General features: G+C 33.4%; 2 protein-coding genes across 4 annotated transcripts; one reads left to right on the forward strand and one right to left on the reverse strand.

Annotated features, from left to right (window-relative positions):
* Positions 1 to 559: 559 nt before the first annotated feature.
* On the reverse strand, positions 560 to 1,567 carry LOC116142896 (cytosolic sulfotransferase 5-like). The gene has a single exon (XM_031428309.1). The coding sequence runs from the start codon at positions 1,565 to 1,567 to the stop codon at positions 560 to 562; it is 1,008 nt and encodes a 335-aa protein (XP_031284169.1).
* Positions 1,568 to 4,735: 3,168 nt separating this feature from the next.
* On the forward strand, positions 4,736 to 10,079 carry LOC116142910. Of its 3 annotated transcripts, none has more exons than XM_031428327.1 (9): positions 4,736 to 5,050; positions 5,717 to 5,816; positions 5,989 to 6,072; positions 6,166 to 6,281; positions 6,491 to 6,592; positions 6,678 to 6,791; positions 6,926 to 6,982; positions 9,134 to 9,233; positions 9,936 to 10,079. In XM_031428327.1, exons 2-9 carry the CDS (start codon positions 5,745 to 5,747, stop codon positions 9,966 to 9,968), a joined length of 678 nt encoding a protein of 225 aa, XP_031284187.1. In that variant the 5' UTR covers positions 4,736 to 5,050; positions 5,717 to 5,744; the 3' UTR covers positions 9,969 to 10,079. The 3 variants fall into 3 exon arrangements, with proteins under 3 accessions (XP_031284187.1, XP_031284186.1, XP_031284188.1); XM_031428326.1 differs by lacking the exon at positions 4,736 to 5,050 and adding an exon at positions 5,288 to 5,661; XM_031428328.1 differs by lacking the exon at positions 4,736 to 5,050 and adding an exon at positions 5,424 to 5,572.
* Positions 10,080 to 16,187: the final 6,108 nt, after the last annotated feature.

Below are 16,187 nucleotides of genomic sequence, written 5' to 3' on the forward strand. Positions count from 1 at the left end.
CGAAGGAAGAAGAAGATGTAGACGAAGAAGAAGATCTTTGGTTTTGCTAAGAAGAGACAACAACCAGGGAAGGGCAGTTCCAACACGTTAATGGCGGGATGGTAGAGGCAAATGAATTTGTTTTGGGTTTGGGTTTGTTTGCAACAATTTCGGGTTTTTGGGGACATAACATTATTTTTAAAAGATTACACAATACTTCATTAATCCTAATTAAGCACTAATCATGTTTAATTACTCTTAATAAATTAAAAATAAGGCTATTCAGTTAAGAGTTTGAAACTTGATAGTTTTTTAATTAAATTTAAACTCAATATGGTTTTTTAATCAAAAGCCCCCAATTAAAAGACCTGAAACTTTATTATGGAAATCTCATCTTCTTCCTCAAGGACTTGTCATGCCAATACACGCTCTTTACATCTCTCTGCACATAGAACTCAATTTCAATCAAGTTTATTTTCATTCAAACGATTCATACACCATAAATAATTAAAAGGGAAACTAGTAAGAAACAACCATAAAAAGCTATTTTGATGTAACAAACATATAGAAGCTTAACCCCTTAGGATGTTTTAAACGTCAAGCCCGAGCCACTAAATTTTTCTTCATACACCTTTTCTAAGCGTTTTGACATTGAAGGTGTTAAATAATTTTTCCAATCTCCAACTTGACCTTTCCTATAGAAGTCACTGTATTTAGCCCCAGAAGGAAGTATGCCGGTTTTGTTCACCTCTAAATTTTTCATGTTATCAAAACTACAAAATTTTGATATTTCTTCTACTATTCCTTTGCTTTTTTCATTCTCAGTGAAAGGACAACCTAAAAAATCGGCCATTCTTTTAACTTGAAAGTTGATATTCTCTTTTAGATCTTCATATTTTAAGAACAATATCTTGTGCGGTTGCTCTTTGCTGGCCTTCCAATATCCCAACACATGTTCCCATATAGGGCCAAAGCCTTGAACTCCATTACAAACCGTCTCAAAAGCTTCATCAAATGAAACCAGCTCCTTGCTCTGGTCTTGATGAATTTGGATCAAGAATTTCCAATGGGAGATAAACTGATCCAAAGGATTCCTGCACATGTAAACGATGCGACAATTAGAATTCACAACAGAATTTGGTAATGAAGCATATGGGGTAGGTGTAGAGAAAATTCTTGGCGTAGGGAGATCTTCAGAAATAGGACTAGGGGGTTGATTTCTCATAAAAAGATCAAATTCAAGGAAAGGTACTAGCACATGAGGACTAGTAGTGAGCAAGGGACTATTTTCTAGTGCATAACGAGGACGATTGACAATGGTAAAAGTGATGGCTTTTAACCAGGTGGTGCCCGATTTGGGAAATGTGATCAATATTAAATCACTGTCTTGCGCTTGGAAATGTCTTTGAAAAGGGATAATGCCATGAAGGAACTCTGATCGACACCAAAACCCTTGGTATTGGCAAAGTTCACTACCATCCCAGTTTGTTGCTTTACGAAGCTGGGAAGAGAGTAATTCAATCTCTTTGCTCAGATCCTTCTCTTCCGTTGCAGGTGAAAGATTGTGGGAGTCTACTCTTTTCTCCATGGATATTTTACACAAGGAAACGGTACTTACACCGAGAACACATATGTTAAAAATTTATGTAGCGTTTTGTATAACGGTGGCCACGTATAAACGCAAAAAATTGGGCTATAATTGATGAAAAAAATACTCTACATGAACGCAAAATAAAGTCATGATTAACTACCTACCTTTGGGTGGTTGAGCGGTTTTGCGTTTGATAATGACTCTTGAGTGTATTATTCAAGAGATTTTGAGTTTGAGATTTAATCTCTCATTGGGTGCTAATGAAAATAGCCATTGAAGCTCTTATCCGACTAATAATTCTAGGTCTCGAAAGATTAGTTGAAATATATGTAAACTGGGGTGCCTGAGTACTACCTGGTCATAAAAAAAAAAAAAAAAAGTGATGTGACTTCAGTTATATTATTAATCTAATCATCGTAGCTAGGTCTTATTTCAATAATGAAAGTGTGATTCATGTTCAAATATTAAATTCTAAATAGATATTAGAAAAATATTTGTTGTACCAATCATATCTTCCAAAGATTTGCTGCTAATCGAAACGACATAGCCAACATCCAGATTTTTCCTTCTCATTGATTTAACTCTTATATCAGTACCGCGAAATTACAAAGGGGGAAGAGGTTTATATAGTGACCCGCTGCCCCCAAAATAATCGAAACTTGCCATTTAACCATAGATGTGTCACACATTTAGCAAGCATGTACAAAATGTTGCTACTTTTTGCTACGTGTCAAAGGTGGCAACGCCGCTTTTTGCCACATGTCAATGGTGGCAATAGCTAGGGGTGTGGAAAAAAAGTCGATATTTGATATCTGATTCATATCGATCCGATATCTAATCCGAAAAAACTGGATATCCAAAAATTCAGATCAGATTCAGATATCAATTTTTGGAAGATCCGAATTTTTGGATTGAATACTAGATCGACTCTACAAAGAAACTGGATATCCAGATCCGATCTAGTTTTGTCCATAACTACAAGTTTTGAGAAGCTATTTTGGGGTCCTAGGTGAAAAGTGGTAAAGTATGTGGAAAATATGATGACAACTTTAGGGGTCAAAATGTAATGAAATATTGATGTAGAAGGGGGTACTAAAGACTAATACAAAATTTTAGGGGGCAAATAATATTTTCCATGAAAATTCAGATCAAGACCAGATATCCAGTTTATCTGATCTGAATATTTGGATCGAATCAAAATTGAATCAAGCAAAATCAGGATCGGATTTGGATCAAGTTTTATCTCGATCCAAATTTCTAGATCGAATGAGAAAAATACAAAATCGGATCGGATNGGATATCCAGATCCGATCTAGTTTTGTCCATAACTACAAGTTTTGAGAAGCTATTTTGGGGTCCTAGGTGAAAAGTGGTAAAGTATGTGGAAAATATGATGACAACTTTAGGGGTCAAAATGTAATGAAATATTGATGTAGAAGGGGGTACTAAAGACTAATACAAAATTTTAGGGGGCAAATAATATTTTCCATGAAAATTCAGATCAAGACCAGATATCCAGTTTATCTGATCTGAATATTTGGATCGAATCAAAATTGAATCAAGCAAAATCAGGATCGGATTTGGATCAAGTTTTATCTCGATCCAAATTTCTAGATCGAATGAGAAAAATACAAAATCGGATCGGATATCTGGTTTTGCACACCCCTAGTAATAGCATGATGAACAAGTGTCAACTGATGGTAGATCCACATGTCTTTACAACAAAAGCGTTTTATATTTTCTATTAATCTTAAGAGTGTTTTGGTAACTAAAACCTAAATAATCATTTCTTGAAAAGATATCCAACCTACCTTTGAAAATTCTTAATAAAATATATTTTTTTCATAATCAATATTTTAGGTTACCAAATTCTTTTGATTAATTTCTTAAGACATAAGAATAATTAATTGATTTTCATGCCATCAATGATTCAAATCATAGCATGAAAAGTAATAACTTTTTCCCACCCAAATAATGGCTTAATGACAGTTTATTTCTCACACAGATTTTTAAAATACCACTTTACTGTCTAAATTAATATTTCGTCTTCGATTCCGGCATCATTGTGAACCCATACCACCACCGTTCTCCTTCTCGAGCATCATTCACCAAAACCCTTCAAACCCTACTCCCGCCAACCTCGCCAATCACCTCCAATCGAGCGATTAGGGTTTGCGTAGCCACTTGTCCCAAGTCAAATTCTGATAAATCCCAACTATAAAAATTCAATCTTCCACTACCAAAAGACTTATCGGCCTCCCCTCTTTAAAAGCCCCAACAACCTAAATTGAGTTTGCTCTCTGTTTGCTGCTCGAATATAAATTTAGGTAGTAAAGTGGTATTTTAAAAGTTTGTGGGTAGGAAAGTGTCATTAAACCATTATTTGGGTGGGAAAAAGTTGTTAACTCTAACATGAAATGGTTAACTTGCGGCTAGTTTTAATTAGATTGCACTACAAGAAAATTAACATTTTGCAACCAATTTTTTAGCAACTAACCAGAATTAGTTGCAAAAAGGTTACATTTATCAACTAAATTGACATTAGTCGAGCAAAGATGATTAAAATTTTGGGGCCCACATGTTCCAACATTTGGCATCTAAAGTTAATTTTTTGCGACTATTTTGTTAGTCATAGAATCGGTTGCTTTAGTGACTAATAAATTTAGTTGCAATTTTTTTCGAGTGATTTTTCCCTCCAAAATTTGATAATTTGCATCTAAAATATGGCTTTTGCATCTAAATTTTTGGTTACAAAAAACAATTTTTTGCAACTACTAATTTAGTTGCGAATAATTAGAAATTTATTAGTAACTATTATGATTAGTTGTAGAAAAATGAAATTACCAAAATATCCCATATTTTTACATTAATTACAAGGGCCCCAAAGTATATACAACAGCTAAATTTGATTTAGTTGCTAATTTAACTTAAAAAATTCTTATTCCCCCTAAAATTATTTGTTCCCGCCAGACCTCAATTATGGGCAACTAACACTAATTCTTTACTGACTAAATTTTTAGTTGCAAATTGACTTATTTCCATAATAGAATTATATTTCAAAATTAAATACCTAATTAGAAACCTTACCTTTTTAAGTTATTTACAGAATACCCTATCCTATATAAAGCAAGCATTTTTTGCAATTTCATCTCTTCTCCACGCATATTTGCCCTCGCTGTTGCCCGGATTTCCAAATTGCAGAACCTGACTTCATCTTTTCCCCACGCATCTTCATCTCGTCGATCTGACGCGTCTTCATCTTAATCGCTGTTGCCCAAATTTCTGAACTGTAGAACCTGACTTCATCTTTTCCCCAGGCATCTTCATCTCTTCGATCTGACGCATCTTCATCTTAATCGATGTTGCCCAAATTTCCTAACTGCAGAGCCTGACTTCATCTCTTCTCCACGCATCTTCATCGTTCAATTGATCTCCTTGGTTTCCTTCATTCATCGAATACGAGGCAGTCCCTAATCTCCCGTAAGTACAATTTTTGATTCTTTAGTTCTCTCACATGGTAACATTGAATCTGATTTCAATTATGTTTGAGTGAGACCTTTAATCTTGTAATGCTATTTATATTACCTAAAAAGAAACTCTCTACACCTCTCTCCATATGCCTTCTTTAGCACCCTTCGACGTTAACGGAATGAAAGAATAGAGGCAGATGACGAAGAAAATAGCTATTCAAAGGTTAGACGAAACTGACTTTTCGGTGGAAAAGAAGAAAAAGAAGGACTCAAAGAATAAGGCGGATGACTCTGAAAGGTCTAAGAAGAAGGATAGCAAGAAGTGAAAGGTTATGGAAGAAGATGATGAAGAGAGAAGTGAAACGAGCTTGGAATTAGGTGAGCCTGTGAATTTGAAATTGGATATATAAGAAGAAGCAAAAGAAAGCAAAAGTAGATGCTGAGGTGGAAGAGGAGGAGAAGAGTGAGAATCCGAATGCTATTTCTCGGTTTCGAATATCGGAACCATTGAGATAGAAACTCAAGTCTAAGGGTATTGAGTCTCTGTTTCCAATTTAGGCCACCACTTTTGATATGGTTCTTGATGGCTCCGACTTAGTTGGACATGCACGCACTGGTTAGGTATAATATTCTCTTTTAATTGATTTTTTTTTTTTTTTAACTTTTGGTATCTTAGTTTGGGAGAAGACTACAAGAAGGAAGAAATGGAAATAATGACGTGTGCGGCACGCCTCTGCCTCTTGCATTCATCTTCTAGAAGGCCAACAATGAAGACGGTAAACTTCTTTTTTCATAGTCTGAAAAAAATTTTGCGCATCAAATTTCCATTCTACCAAAAGTGTGAAGTAATAGAGAATCCTCAAGTTTGACCTCTTTATTGATTGTGCATGTTGGATCAACGTTTTAGATTATCGGAATTGACTCAAGTAAATGCTCTAAAATTTGCAGGATCTGAAGCAAAAGCCGAAGTACTTGCTGACAATCACAGTTGGTCTGAATCAGAGGCAAAATATTGATAGAATGGTTAAAAAGGTGTATATGAATGGACCATTTCATTCTTTTTTTCTACCTTAACTGATTTTTACTTTAGAGATACTGAGGTTTTTGTTACATAAATTTTGATAGTTTTCTGAGGATTTCCAACTTTTGCTTTTCCACTATGATGGTCGGACAAGTGAATGGGATGAATTTGAGTGGTCAAAGAGCGCAATCCATGTTAGTGCAAGGAGACAAACAAAATGGTGAGATTTTACGATCTTCTGCATAGTACTGAATTCCAACCTTTTAGCTCCTTTAATTTGAGAGCTACCAAAGTATAGAATAAGCATCTCATTGTTTTTATATGTTTTGTTTTCATGATCATCCATTCTTGAATTGCTTGGATTTATTGTCAGGGTTTTGATGCGAGAAATCTTCAATTTAAGCTTTCATTTTCACATATGATTGGCAGGTGGTATGCAAAAAGGTTTTTGCATCCTGACGTTGTTGCAGCTTATGAGTATATTTTTATTTGGGATGAAGATCTTGGCGTGGAACACTTCAACGGGGAGAAGTAAGTTCTATTTTTCCAGTTATGATTTCTGGTCAAGTTTAACAGTCACAACTTTCTTTCTAAATTGCTCCATATGAATAACCATGTATATTGAGTTGGTTAAAAAACATGGGCTAGAGATCTCTCAACCAGGTCTGGAGCCCAATAACGGATTGACATGGCAAATGACGAAGTGGAGGGGTGATCGAGAGGTTCACAAGTAAGCTTTATAGCTCACTCTCTTGCGCTCTGTCTCCCTTTTGTATAAAGTAGACATTTATTTGATGAGTATTGCTGGATTATTCGTATAATATCAGTTTGCTAAGACATGATGCATTTTGAATTTATTTTTAGGTTTACAGAAGAGAAACCTGGCTGGTGCAGTGATCCACATGTGCCTCCATGTGCTGCGTATGTTTTTTCTCTCTCACACGTAGATTTTGTATTAGTTTGATGTTGACATATCTCAATTGGTGAGTTAACATCATTCATAATTATAGTACTTGCATGCTAGTTATTGACATGAAAAATCATGCTTCAGTGAAGAAGTGTCAATTGCCTATTGGCAATAACGGATATTTATGGTTCCTTATATACGACTTGTTAATTGACACATTTTAATTGTGCTGCATAGTTACAATAACATCTTTTAACTCTTTCTATAAAAGAATGGTATATAAGTTCAATTGTGAAAGAGCAATAACAAATTTTGTTGTCCCTAATTTTCCTTTAAGAATTCAATCGCTCATGTCTCTCTAACTATATGACTCGCTTTCCTGGGCCATGGCTTACAGAAAAAGTCATTTAATTGATGCATTCTCTCTCCTTTATCCATTGTTGATATTATTGCTACTGTCGGCCTCTCTCTTTCATCCACCAATTGATCCAATAGCAGATAATGATATTGTTTCCCTTATCTCAATCACTGCCTCCATAGAATTCTAATAGTTTTCACCAAGGAAAAACTTACAATGATTTATAGCTCTTTTAAAATTGATTGACCATAATTTGAGATTATTAGCTATTATCAATTGTCAGAAAAATAAGTCTATTACATCCATAAAAAACCGAATTGCTTAGTTCTGCAACACCTTTGAGTGATTTGGTCCCCAGATAAGTGGATATGATGAAAAGAAAAAGTTGATGTGATTGTTCATAGTTGTAGTGATAGAGCATGGCAGTCGAGAGTAGTATTGGTAAGTGGCAGTGGGGTGGTACATTGTCAACGGTGATGGTAAGCGAATGATGGTGGTTGTTTTAATGAGATGGGCCATCTCAAATTTTCTTTTAAGACAACTTGATTGACTTTTGTTCTATTCATATGAATGTAGACATGTTAGAGAGTAAGAACTTAGTTTGCTGTTGAGTTGTGGTCTGGTTGTCTATGTTAAAAACAAAATTTCGCATATAAATTATTCTTAAAAAGTGTTTTCCTGTATCATTAAGATTCATTGGAGGCAGGAAATATTAAGGTTTTGCGTAATAAAATTATATTCTAAAATAAATCTTCTTTGTAATTGGGATTTGTTTGTTAGCATTTTAAATCATTGATGCAAAATCTAAAATAGAACTTCTTTGTGACTGAGGTTTATTTGTTAGCATTTTAAATCATTGATGCAAAATCTAAAATAGAACTTCTTTGTGATTGAGGTTTATTTGTTAGCATTTTAAATCATTGATGCAAAAGTGGTATGTTCCATATAGATGTTTCAAATAATTAAGTTATATCTACAGCAATACTTCTGTTTGTAATAAATTAATTTGGTCAAGAGGTTCCCACACTGTAATTGTAAATGGCTAACTTTTTGCTCTCTCGATTGTTTTGAAAGACTGGTGTATTACTATATGCACTCTTGAGCTTATTTATAAAGGGAGAAAGGAAAAAGTTACCTGGAAATGGAGGAGGAGGTTATCTTGGTTTTATATTGCATCACAAAATTATAAGCCTTTTGGTAGCTTCAAGGATTTTGTTGGATCTGTTTGTGCTCTTTGTAACTGTGTTGTTACTGCAATCAATTATGCACAAGCTGAGTCTATTAATATATATTTATGGCCTGTTATATTTGCCTTTGATTTACTTTGTTCTAAAATGATGGACAAGTCCGGGAGACAGAGTAATTGTGTAATGTGATAGATGCTTCAATGAATTTGTGTAGATTACAAATTACAAATATGAGATTCTATCTTGGATTATTAGGCGTTCTACTAATCATTAATATATCCCCAATCATTTTCTCCAAGAAATTCCCTTCATATATTTTAACTCTTTCTTGTTTTTTCTTAACTTTTTTTTTTTATTTCCTTCACTTTCTTATTAACCAAGCACTCTGCAAATTAGGAATTAACTAGAGAAATGAATAAAGATTTCCATGAATCTTCATGCCTCAAACCTATGTTGATTAAATATGTGTGCATATATATCCATAACAGTTAGGAGTTATTATGGGTTCTACTTAAGGTCTAATGTTTAACTCTATGGATTGTAAATTAACTCCATCACCCATCTCAGGAAACATAAGTAATTGATTCTACTTAAGGTCTAACATTTAACTTTCTACCTAGGGACCCGGTTAAGATCCCTTGGGGCAATTATGGGGCTGAGTATATTGTTGAATCTTCTGGGGTCTTCACAACAACTAACAAGGCCTCAACTCACATAAAGGTTAGTTCTGAGTTTTTTGACACTATTTTTTTAGTTCATTGCTATCTTTTTACCTCTTATACATTTATGTAGAAATTTATGATATTTGTTATATAAAATTACATTGCAAACACTGGTAAAGTTATGATATTGGTAAACTTATGTAGAAATTTAACTTAGGTAGGCTGAATTTGAAGGGATTGAATTTAATGAGGTGACAATAGGAAGAGTTGAAACCGAGGGACAGGATGCTGAACAATGGTGAATAGTAAAGATGATTTATGCAATGTATAGATGAACAATCAAAAGTACAGAAATTGGGACCAAAATTAGACCTTGAATTAAAACCAAGATTATTGGCATAGGTGAGATGACTATTTTTCCATCAGATTTCAAACATTTATAGCCTTTATGAATAAGGTTGTATTCTACAAAAACACATTTGGCTGAATGAAAGAAGAAATTTAACTTATTTTAAAATTTTAAACTAGGGAATTGAAATTTAGATTGTTAATCTGTGAGATATTTGCTTTTCTACTCCATCAATTTGATTTTGGTTTGTTGCTGCAGTACGTTCTGTGAACTTTGAGGAGTAGTCTTTCTTTTCTATTGCCATTTCATAAGTTTTTTGTCACATATTGTATACCCTAGAATAATTATAATTTATTTGTAATAATTTAGTTTCTTGCTTGACTTATTGATTATGCATTGAATTGATGGTAGGAAAAAATGATACATTCGTGCAATAATGCTTGAAGGAGCAGCTCATCTTACTTGAAGGAGCAGAAGCAGAGTTAAGGCGCATAGTCCAACAACAAGAAAATAAGATAAACAGTTGTATGGACTATACATATATATATATATATGAAGATATGATATTTGATGTTAGTGTTCAGATTTTTATATTGTGATGGATTATTTTGTTGATGTTGAATGTATAAACTAAGTCAATACAAAATGCTTTTGCCACTAATTATTTTCTAAAAAAAAACACATTCTGCAACTAATTTTGTAGTAGCAAACAGTAATTTATCATAATTGGATTCCACATTCAACGTCTAAAATGACTAGAATTAACTACTAAATTTTGGTCACCAAAAAATACATTCGGCCACTAATAAAAAATAGTTGCGAAAACCTATTGGGTTCCACATTCAGCGTCTAAAATAACTATAATAAACTACTAAATTTTGATCACTAAAAGATACATTCGACCATTAATAAAATAGTCGCGAAAACCGTTTGGATTCTACATTCAACGTTTAAAAGTATTACAATTAACCACTAAATTTTAGTCACCAAAAGATACATTCATCGACTAATAAAATAGTTACAAAAATCTTTTACGAAATTACCCTTACACCTTTGGCGTCTAATTTTTGTGGGATTCACGACAAATTATTAGACACTAAAATGTACATTTTGCAACTAATTGATTAGTCGCTATACAATTTTACCAAATTACCCTTGAACTTTTAGCGTCTAAGTTGGGGGACTAATTTGACCAGCATTTGGCGACTATTTTGCTAGTCGCAAAAAAAAAAAAAAAAAAAAAAAAAATTTGCGTCTAAACCAAAATTTAGACGCGCTATTAATCTGCGACCAGCCTACTGCAACGAAGGGGCGACTACCAAATTTAGACACTAAAAATGGCTTAGCGTCTAAATGTGACTTTCTGCGTCTAATTTTGCTAGATCAGAATGCCAGTTTTCTTGTAATGTTATAAATCTCTTTTAATACCGTTTGTAATCCGCATAAAACTTAAACCTTTTAATAATTTATTTTACCAATAAGCTCGTTCAAATGATTTAAACATACACCAAACTTTGATCATAATAGTTGCCAATTATCAGCCAATCTCCTTCATTTTATTCAGCCAATCTCCTTCATTTTATAATCTGTTTATTGATAACATTCGATAAATCACCTCTCAACGACTCTAATGACACTTAGGGTGTGTGGTTTAGGGAATGTTTTATTATTGAGAATGTTATATTAATGAAAAAATTGATTACCTTGAAGATTACCAGGAATGTTTAGAGAAATGTGTTTGGTTGGTTGAAATAAATTGGTGGGTATGCTATATTAATATGTTTGATTGGGAGGATAAATGGGTGGATATGTTATGTAAATTACTAAATTGCCCCCTTTTTAAATACTAATATAATAATAATAATAATATTATTATTTTTTGAACTATTTTCTTTTTTAACTTCCTATATTTAAAATTTTGCTAAAATACCTCAGCCATATAAAACTTTAATTTGTAGCAAAATCACACTCACTCACCCCAAGCCACTATCGACAACCAGCCACCATCGCCGGTCGCCATCGGTAGTCGCTGTAATGGTGCAGGACTGGCAAAATCTGGCCAGTTATGCGCTAGTAAGGCCGTTTCGACTATGGATCTGTGATACATTACTAGAAACGACAAGATCTAGTTGTTTCTATGGCCTTTTCACGGCCAAAGATGTACGTTTCATGGCCAAAGATGTGGCCGTGAAAGGGTCACAAATCTGGCCGTGAAAGGGCCATACAGATCTTTGGCTTTGAAACGTCGATATGGGCTAATTGCCTAATAAAAATGATAATACCCAAAACTTTATAGGGAAATCGCATCTTCTTCCTCAGAGTTGTCATGCCAATATATACACTCTTCATTTCTCTCTACTTATATATAGTTTAATTCAATGAAGTTAATTTTTATTTACACGATTTATCCATGATAAATGAAAGGGAAACTAAGAAACAACTACAAGAAAACAAAGGAAAAGGAAAGTTATTTTGATCGATGTAACAAACATATAGAAGCTTTAAGACCTTTTAGTTAGGACACTCTATAAGTCAAGCCCGAGCCACTAAATTTTTCTTCATATAGCTTTTCTAGCGTCTGGACATTGAAGGTGTTAAATAATTTTTCTAATCTCCCACTTCGCATTTTCTATAGAAAGATCACTATATTTAATTTAGCCCTTAAAGGAAGTATCCCGGTCTTGCTTACCTCTAAATTTTTCATATTATTTGTTTTTGTGTCGTTTCAAAATTTCTTAAACCAAACCCTACTCATTAACTCTAAAAAGTCCTTGATATTTATTGTTAGGAGAGGATGTAATGAATTACATTAATTATAGTTATAGACAAAGGAAAAAATTTATTAGTATTAACCTCAAGGGGTTGGCCTGGATTCAAACATTGGGGCAACCTATCACAATAACATTGTGGTTTACCTAGTCATTTGGGCTTGTAGAGTATTCTATGGATCCCGAGGATTAGTTGAACTACACACAAACTGGCTCGAATACCCCCGGTTACCCAAAAAAAAAAAAAAAATAGTATGACCATCTATATATCTATATAATCCTGAAGCACTTACTATTTGAATGCCACATATGACTCTATAATTGCTACAAGCGACATCATATTACTGGTTTAGGCTATAATTGGGGTAAGTGTTTGGATGTTATTGGTTTAGGCTATTTTGTATTATTAATAACAGATACATTTAATATTTTGTGAATGTTAAATATTTTATTAATATTATATTAGATCAACAGAAACTCTTCACATTCATGATAAATGTTTTATGATTATACGTTAGTTTTGATTGTTTCTAACTAATTGAATGTGAAGGGTAAGAAAGTGAAAGGGCAGAGAACGTGAAAGGAATTGAAGATCATTTATTCACAAAGGTTAGTTAATTAATGCACGAAATGCTCACTAACGACAAATTTTCGAAGCGTAATCTCACTGAATCACCTTTTACAGATTTATAATTGGATTTTCTAATCCATTAGTCCACACTCATCTCAATCTTAATTTATGTCATGCATTTTTTGACAGATTTCTAGGGTTAGGGTTGTATTTTTGCTCATTTAGAACGATTTATATGTTGATGTTTGAAATAGTTTGATTAAACGAGTTTTTGTTGGATTTTCAGATTGAAATTGTGATTTGAGTATAACAAAATGGAGGACGAGAAGAAGAAGAAAGAGAAACAAGAAGAATAATACATATATATATATTATATAATATATATTATATATATAATATATATATATATATATATATATATATATATAAGAATTATTTAAAACAGTTTAATCCACTTAAAAAGATTTAGATGGGTTAGAATTATTAAATATGAACATATTTTTGTCAATGAGATAAATTTGACAGCATTTCAGTCTTATATTTAACATATTTTTTGTATGAGTAAACGACATATTCCCACCCAAGGTTTGATGAAATTCCAAGTTGGTACGCCTGGTTCCATTTATTCTAGATTCTCACCCTTAAAATAACACTGTTAGTAATATTTAGGTTACAGAAGGTGCTATTACCATAATGTCGTTAACAAATAAATTAATAAATTATGTTTTAACTCCTAAATTATTAAAATTATAAAATTAACCATCTTATTTTCAAATTACTTCAATAACACTCTTGGTGACTGCGTACCGTCTAGGTTTTTGCCGGATCTAGGTTGTTTTCGATGGCGTTGAACCCCTTAGTCACCTCTATCACCTTCCCCATCATCCGTCGTCCAGAACCACTCTAGTTCCTGACTCATTGGCCCCTCCGATCGCTGGCGTCGTAAGGCTTAGGGTTTCGCTGGATTTCGACGACGAAAATCCAATTGGACATCACCACTGCAACTAGTGTCTCCAACTCTACAAAACACCTATGTCTCCAACAACCGTTTAGTAGTCGTTCGCTAGTCAAGACTGACAAAAACCAGTCGCATGTAGCGGCTGTCGTGGTTGGCGATTGACAAGGTGATAAGGGATTGTGAAGGGTAAGGTTTTGTAGAGGGGAGGATAGAGGTTCGAATAGTGGTGATAAGGATGATTTTGGGTGGAAGAATCGCTGGAAAAGGTCGAAAAACGTTGGGGGCGACATCAACTAATGTTTGTCGGAGCACTGTTAGGTGCAGCGATCTGCTAATGTGCACCTCCTCCTGTAAAATGATCAATTTACCCCTTAACTGTTATATCCAACAATTTTCTGTCACTTTAAAGGTGAGAATCTGGAATAAATAGAATTAAGGGTACTAATTTAGGATTTCATTAAAGCTCGAGTGGGAATATGACCTTTACTCTTTTCGTAATGATCACCAATAGTTGAGACGTGCGTAGCATGTGGATTAATTTGGTAGCATAGTATATAATAGAAGTAAGGGTTAGTAAAGTAAAGGGCTATTTTCTAGTGCATTTCTTACATGCATCGATTTTCTCGAAGTGAGTTTTTTAAAGTACGGCCAGTACTGGCAGTAAGTTGAACATGAATAAAGAATTTAGGCAATAATTTAACAAGCTGATACTTTTCAATTTATATATTTTATTATTATTGTGATTACTATTATTATTATATTTTTTCTGTTAATGGTTAGAGATAGTGAAGTTAACATGAGGAAACTCCAAAGGTTTGGTTGACAATAAAAAAAGTTTGCTTCTTTAATTGATTTATTGGATTTAAAATACTTTAGTACCATTTATCACATTTATAACTTACCTTTAAATATTGAGTTTGTAGAGTGTTCAATAAACCTCAAGGATCGCAAGTTCACCTGAGCATCTCGATTATTAAAAAAAAAAAAAAGTTAGTGTTCAATAAACCTCAAGGATCGCAAGTTCACCTGAGCATCTCGATTATTAAAAAAAAAAAAAAAAAAAGTTAACATTAAGAAATTTGGCAATAGTTCATCCCTCATAAGTGGAAATTGGGGGTGGATATATATTAGAGTTGGTCAAGGAGTGGTCCCAAGTGGGCTGGGGCCTGGGCTTATTTGGGACTGGTCCCATTTGGGACCAGTAACTCATGGCCCGGTCCTAGGCCCATGAGCGATTTCAGGACCCAAACCGGTCCTAGGGGCTTGCAAAATTTTATTTTCCCTTTTTTTATATTTTAGGGGCGAAATGAAATTTTATAGGGGGTTTAGTAATTTTTAGCGGTAGATTAGTAAGTTTTTAAAAGTTTAATTAATTTTAAAAAATAATAAATAAATTAATTAATGGTTAATTTTAACATAAATGTAATATTCACACAATCACACAATCACGCTTCATAAATAAACAATTAAATAAATTTTTTTATTAAATTATTCATCTTCATTATCAACAATATTTAAATCATTGAAATCTGTGTTTCTAAAGAGTTCGAGTAGTTCGGGATCTTCAGGGTGTTGTTGTAGTCTTCTCTCTACATGAGTCCAATCCCGTAAATACGTTATCACTTCAATCATCTCATCGGTTAAAGAGCATCTTCTGTCTTCAATAATTTGGCTACTCATTGAAAATGCTGACTCAGATGCAATTGTAGAAAGCGTCACAGATAAAATGTCACGTGCCATTTGGGCTACAATAGGGAATCGACTTTGATGTTGGTTCCACTATTGAAGCAAATCCATCTCATGTTTCTCCTTCATCGTCATGTAAGACAAGTCCATTTGTAGGTAACGATTCAACTCATTTGGTCCATGTATATACGAGTTGGAGCTGCTACTTCTGCCATGTTCCATATACGTCCACATGCTCGATCCTTGATGGAGATCTTCATCAGGGTCCTGTTCGTCTCTCCTGAACGTTCCACTTCCACTTCCATTGTACCTGTTCTGATATTAAAAAAAAAAAAAAAAAGGTTTTCCAATTTTTGCTTAAAGTCAGTCAAATAAGACGTATAATCATATCCTAAATGCTAGCCTGTCTTAGTAATTATACAGTTAACTACGTGTAATTTAAACCTAGGATCTACAACAAGGCCTTATTCATATAAGAATGAAATATCTAACCAATATTTCTCATATTTTTCTTCCATCTTTAAAACAATTTTCATTAAAATGTCATTATATCTATATTTAGCAAAAGTTTTAGAAATTTGAAGTAAAATATTTAACGCTAAATTAGTAGTCGGACAATAAATACTACTTAATGTATTAGTGAAATCATAAAAAAATTTAAAAAATGAATAAAAAAGTTC

This window comes from Pistacia vera, unplaced genomic scaffold (genome assembly GCF_008641045.1).
Source record: "Pistacia vera cultivar Batoury unplaced genomic scaffold, PisVer_v2 Contig421, whole genome shotgun sequence".
Classification (NCBI taxonomy): Eukaryota; Viridiplantae; Streptophyta; class Magnoliopsida; order Sapindales; family Anacardiaceae; genus Pistacia; species Pistacia vera.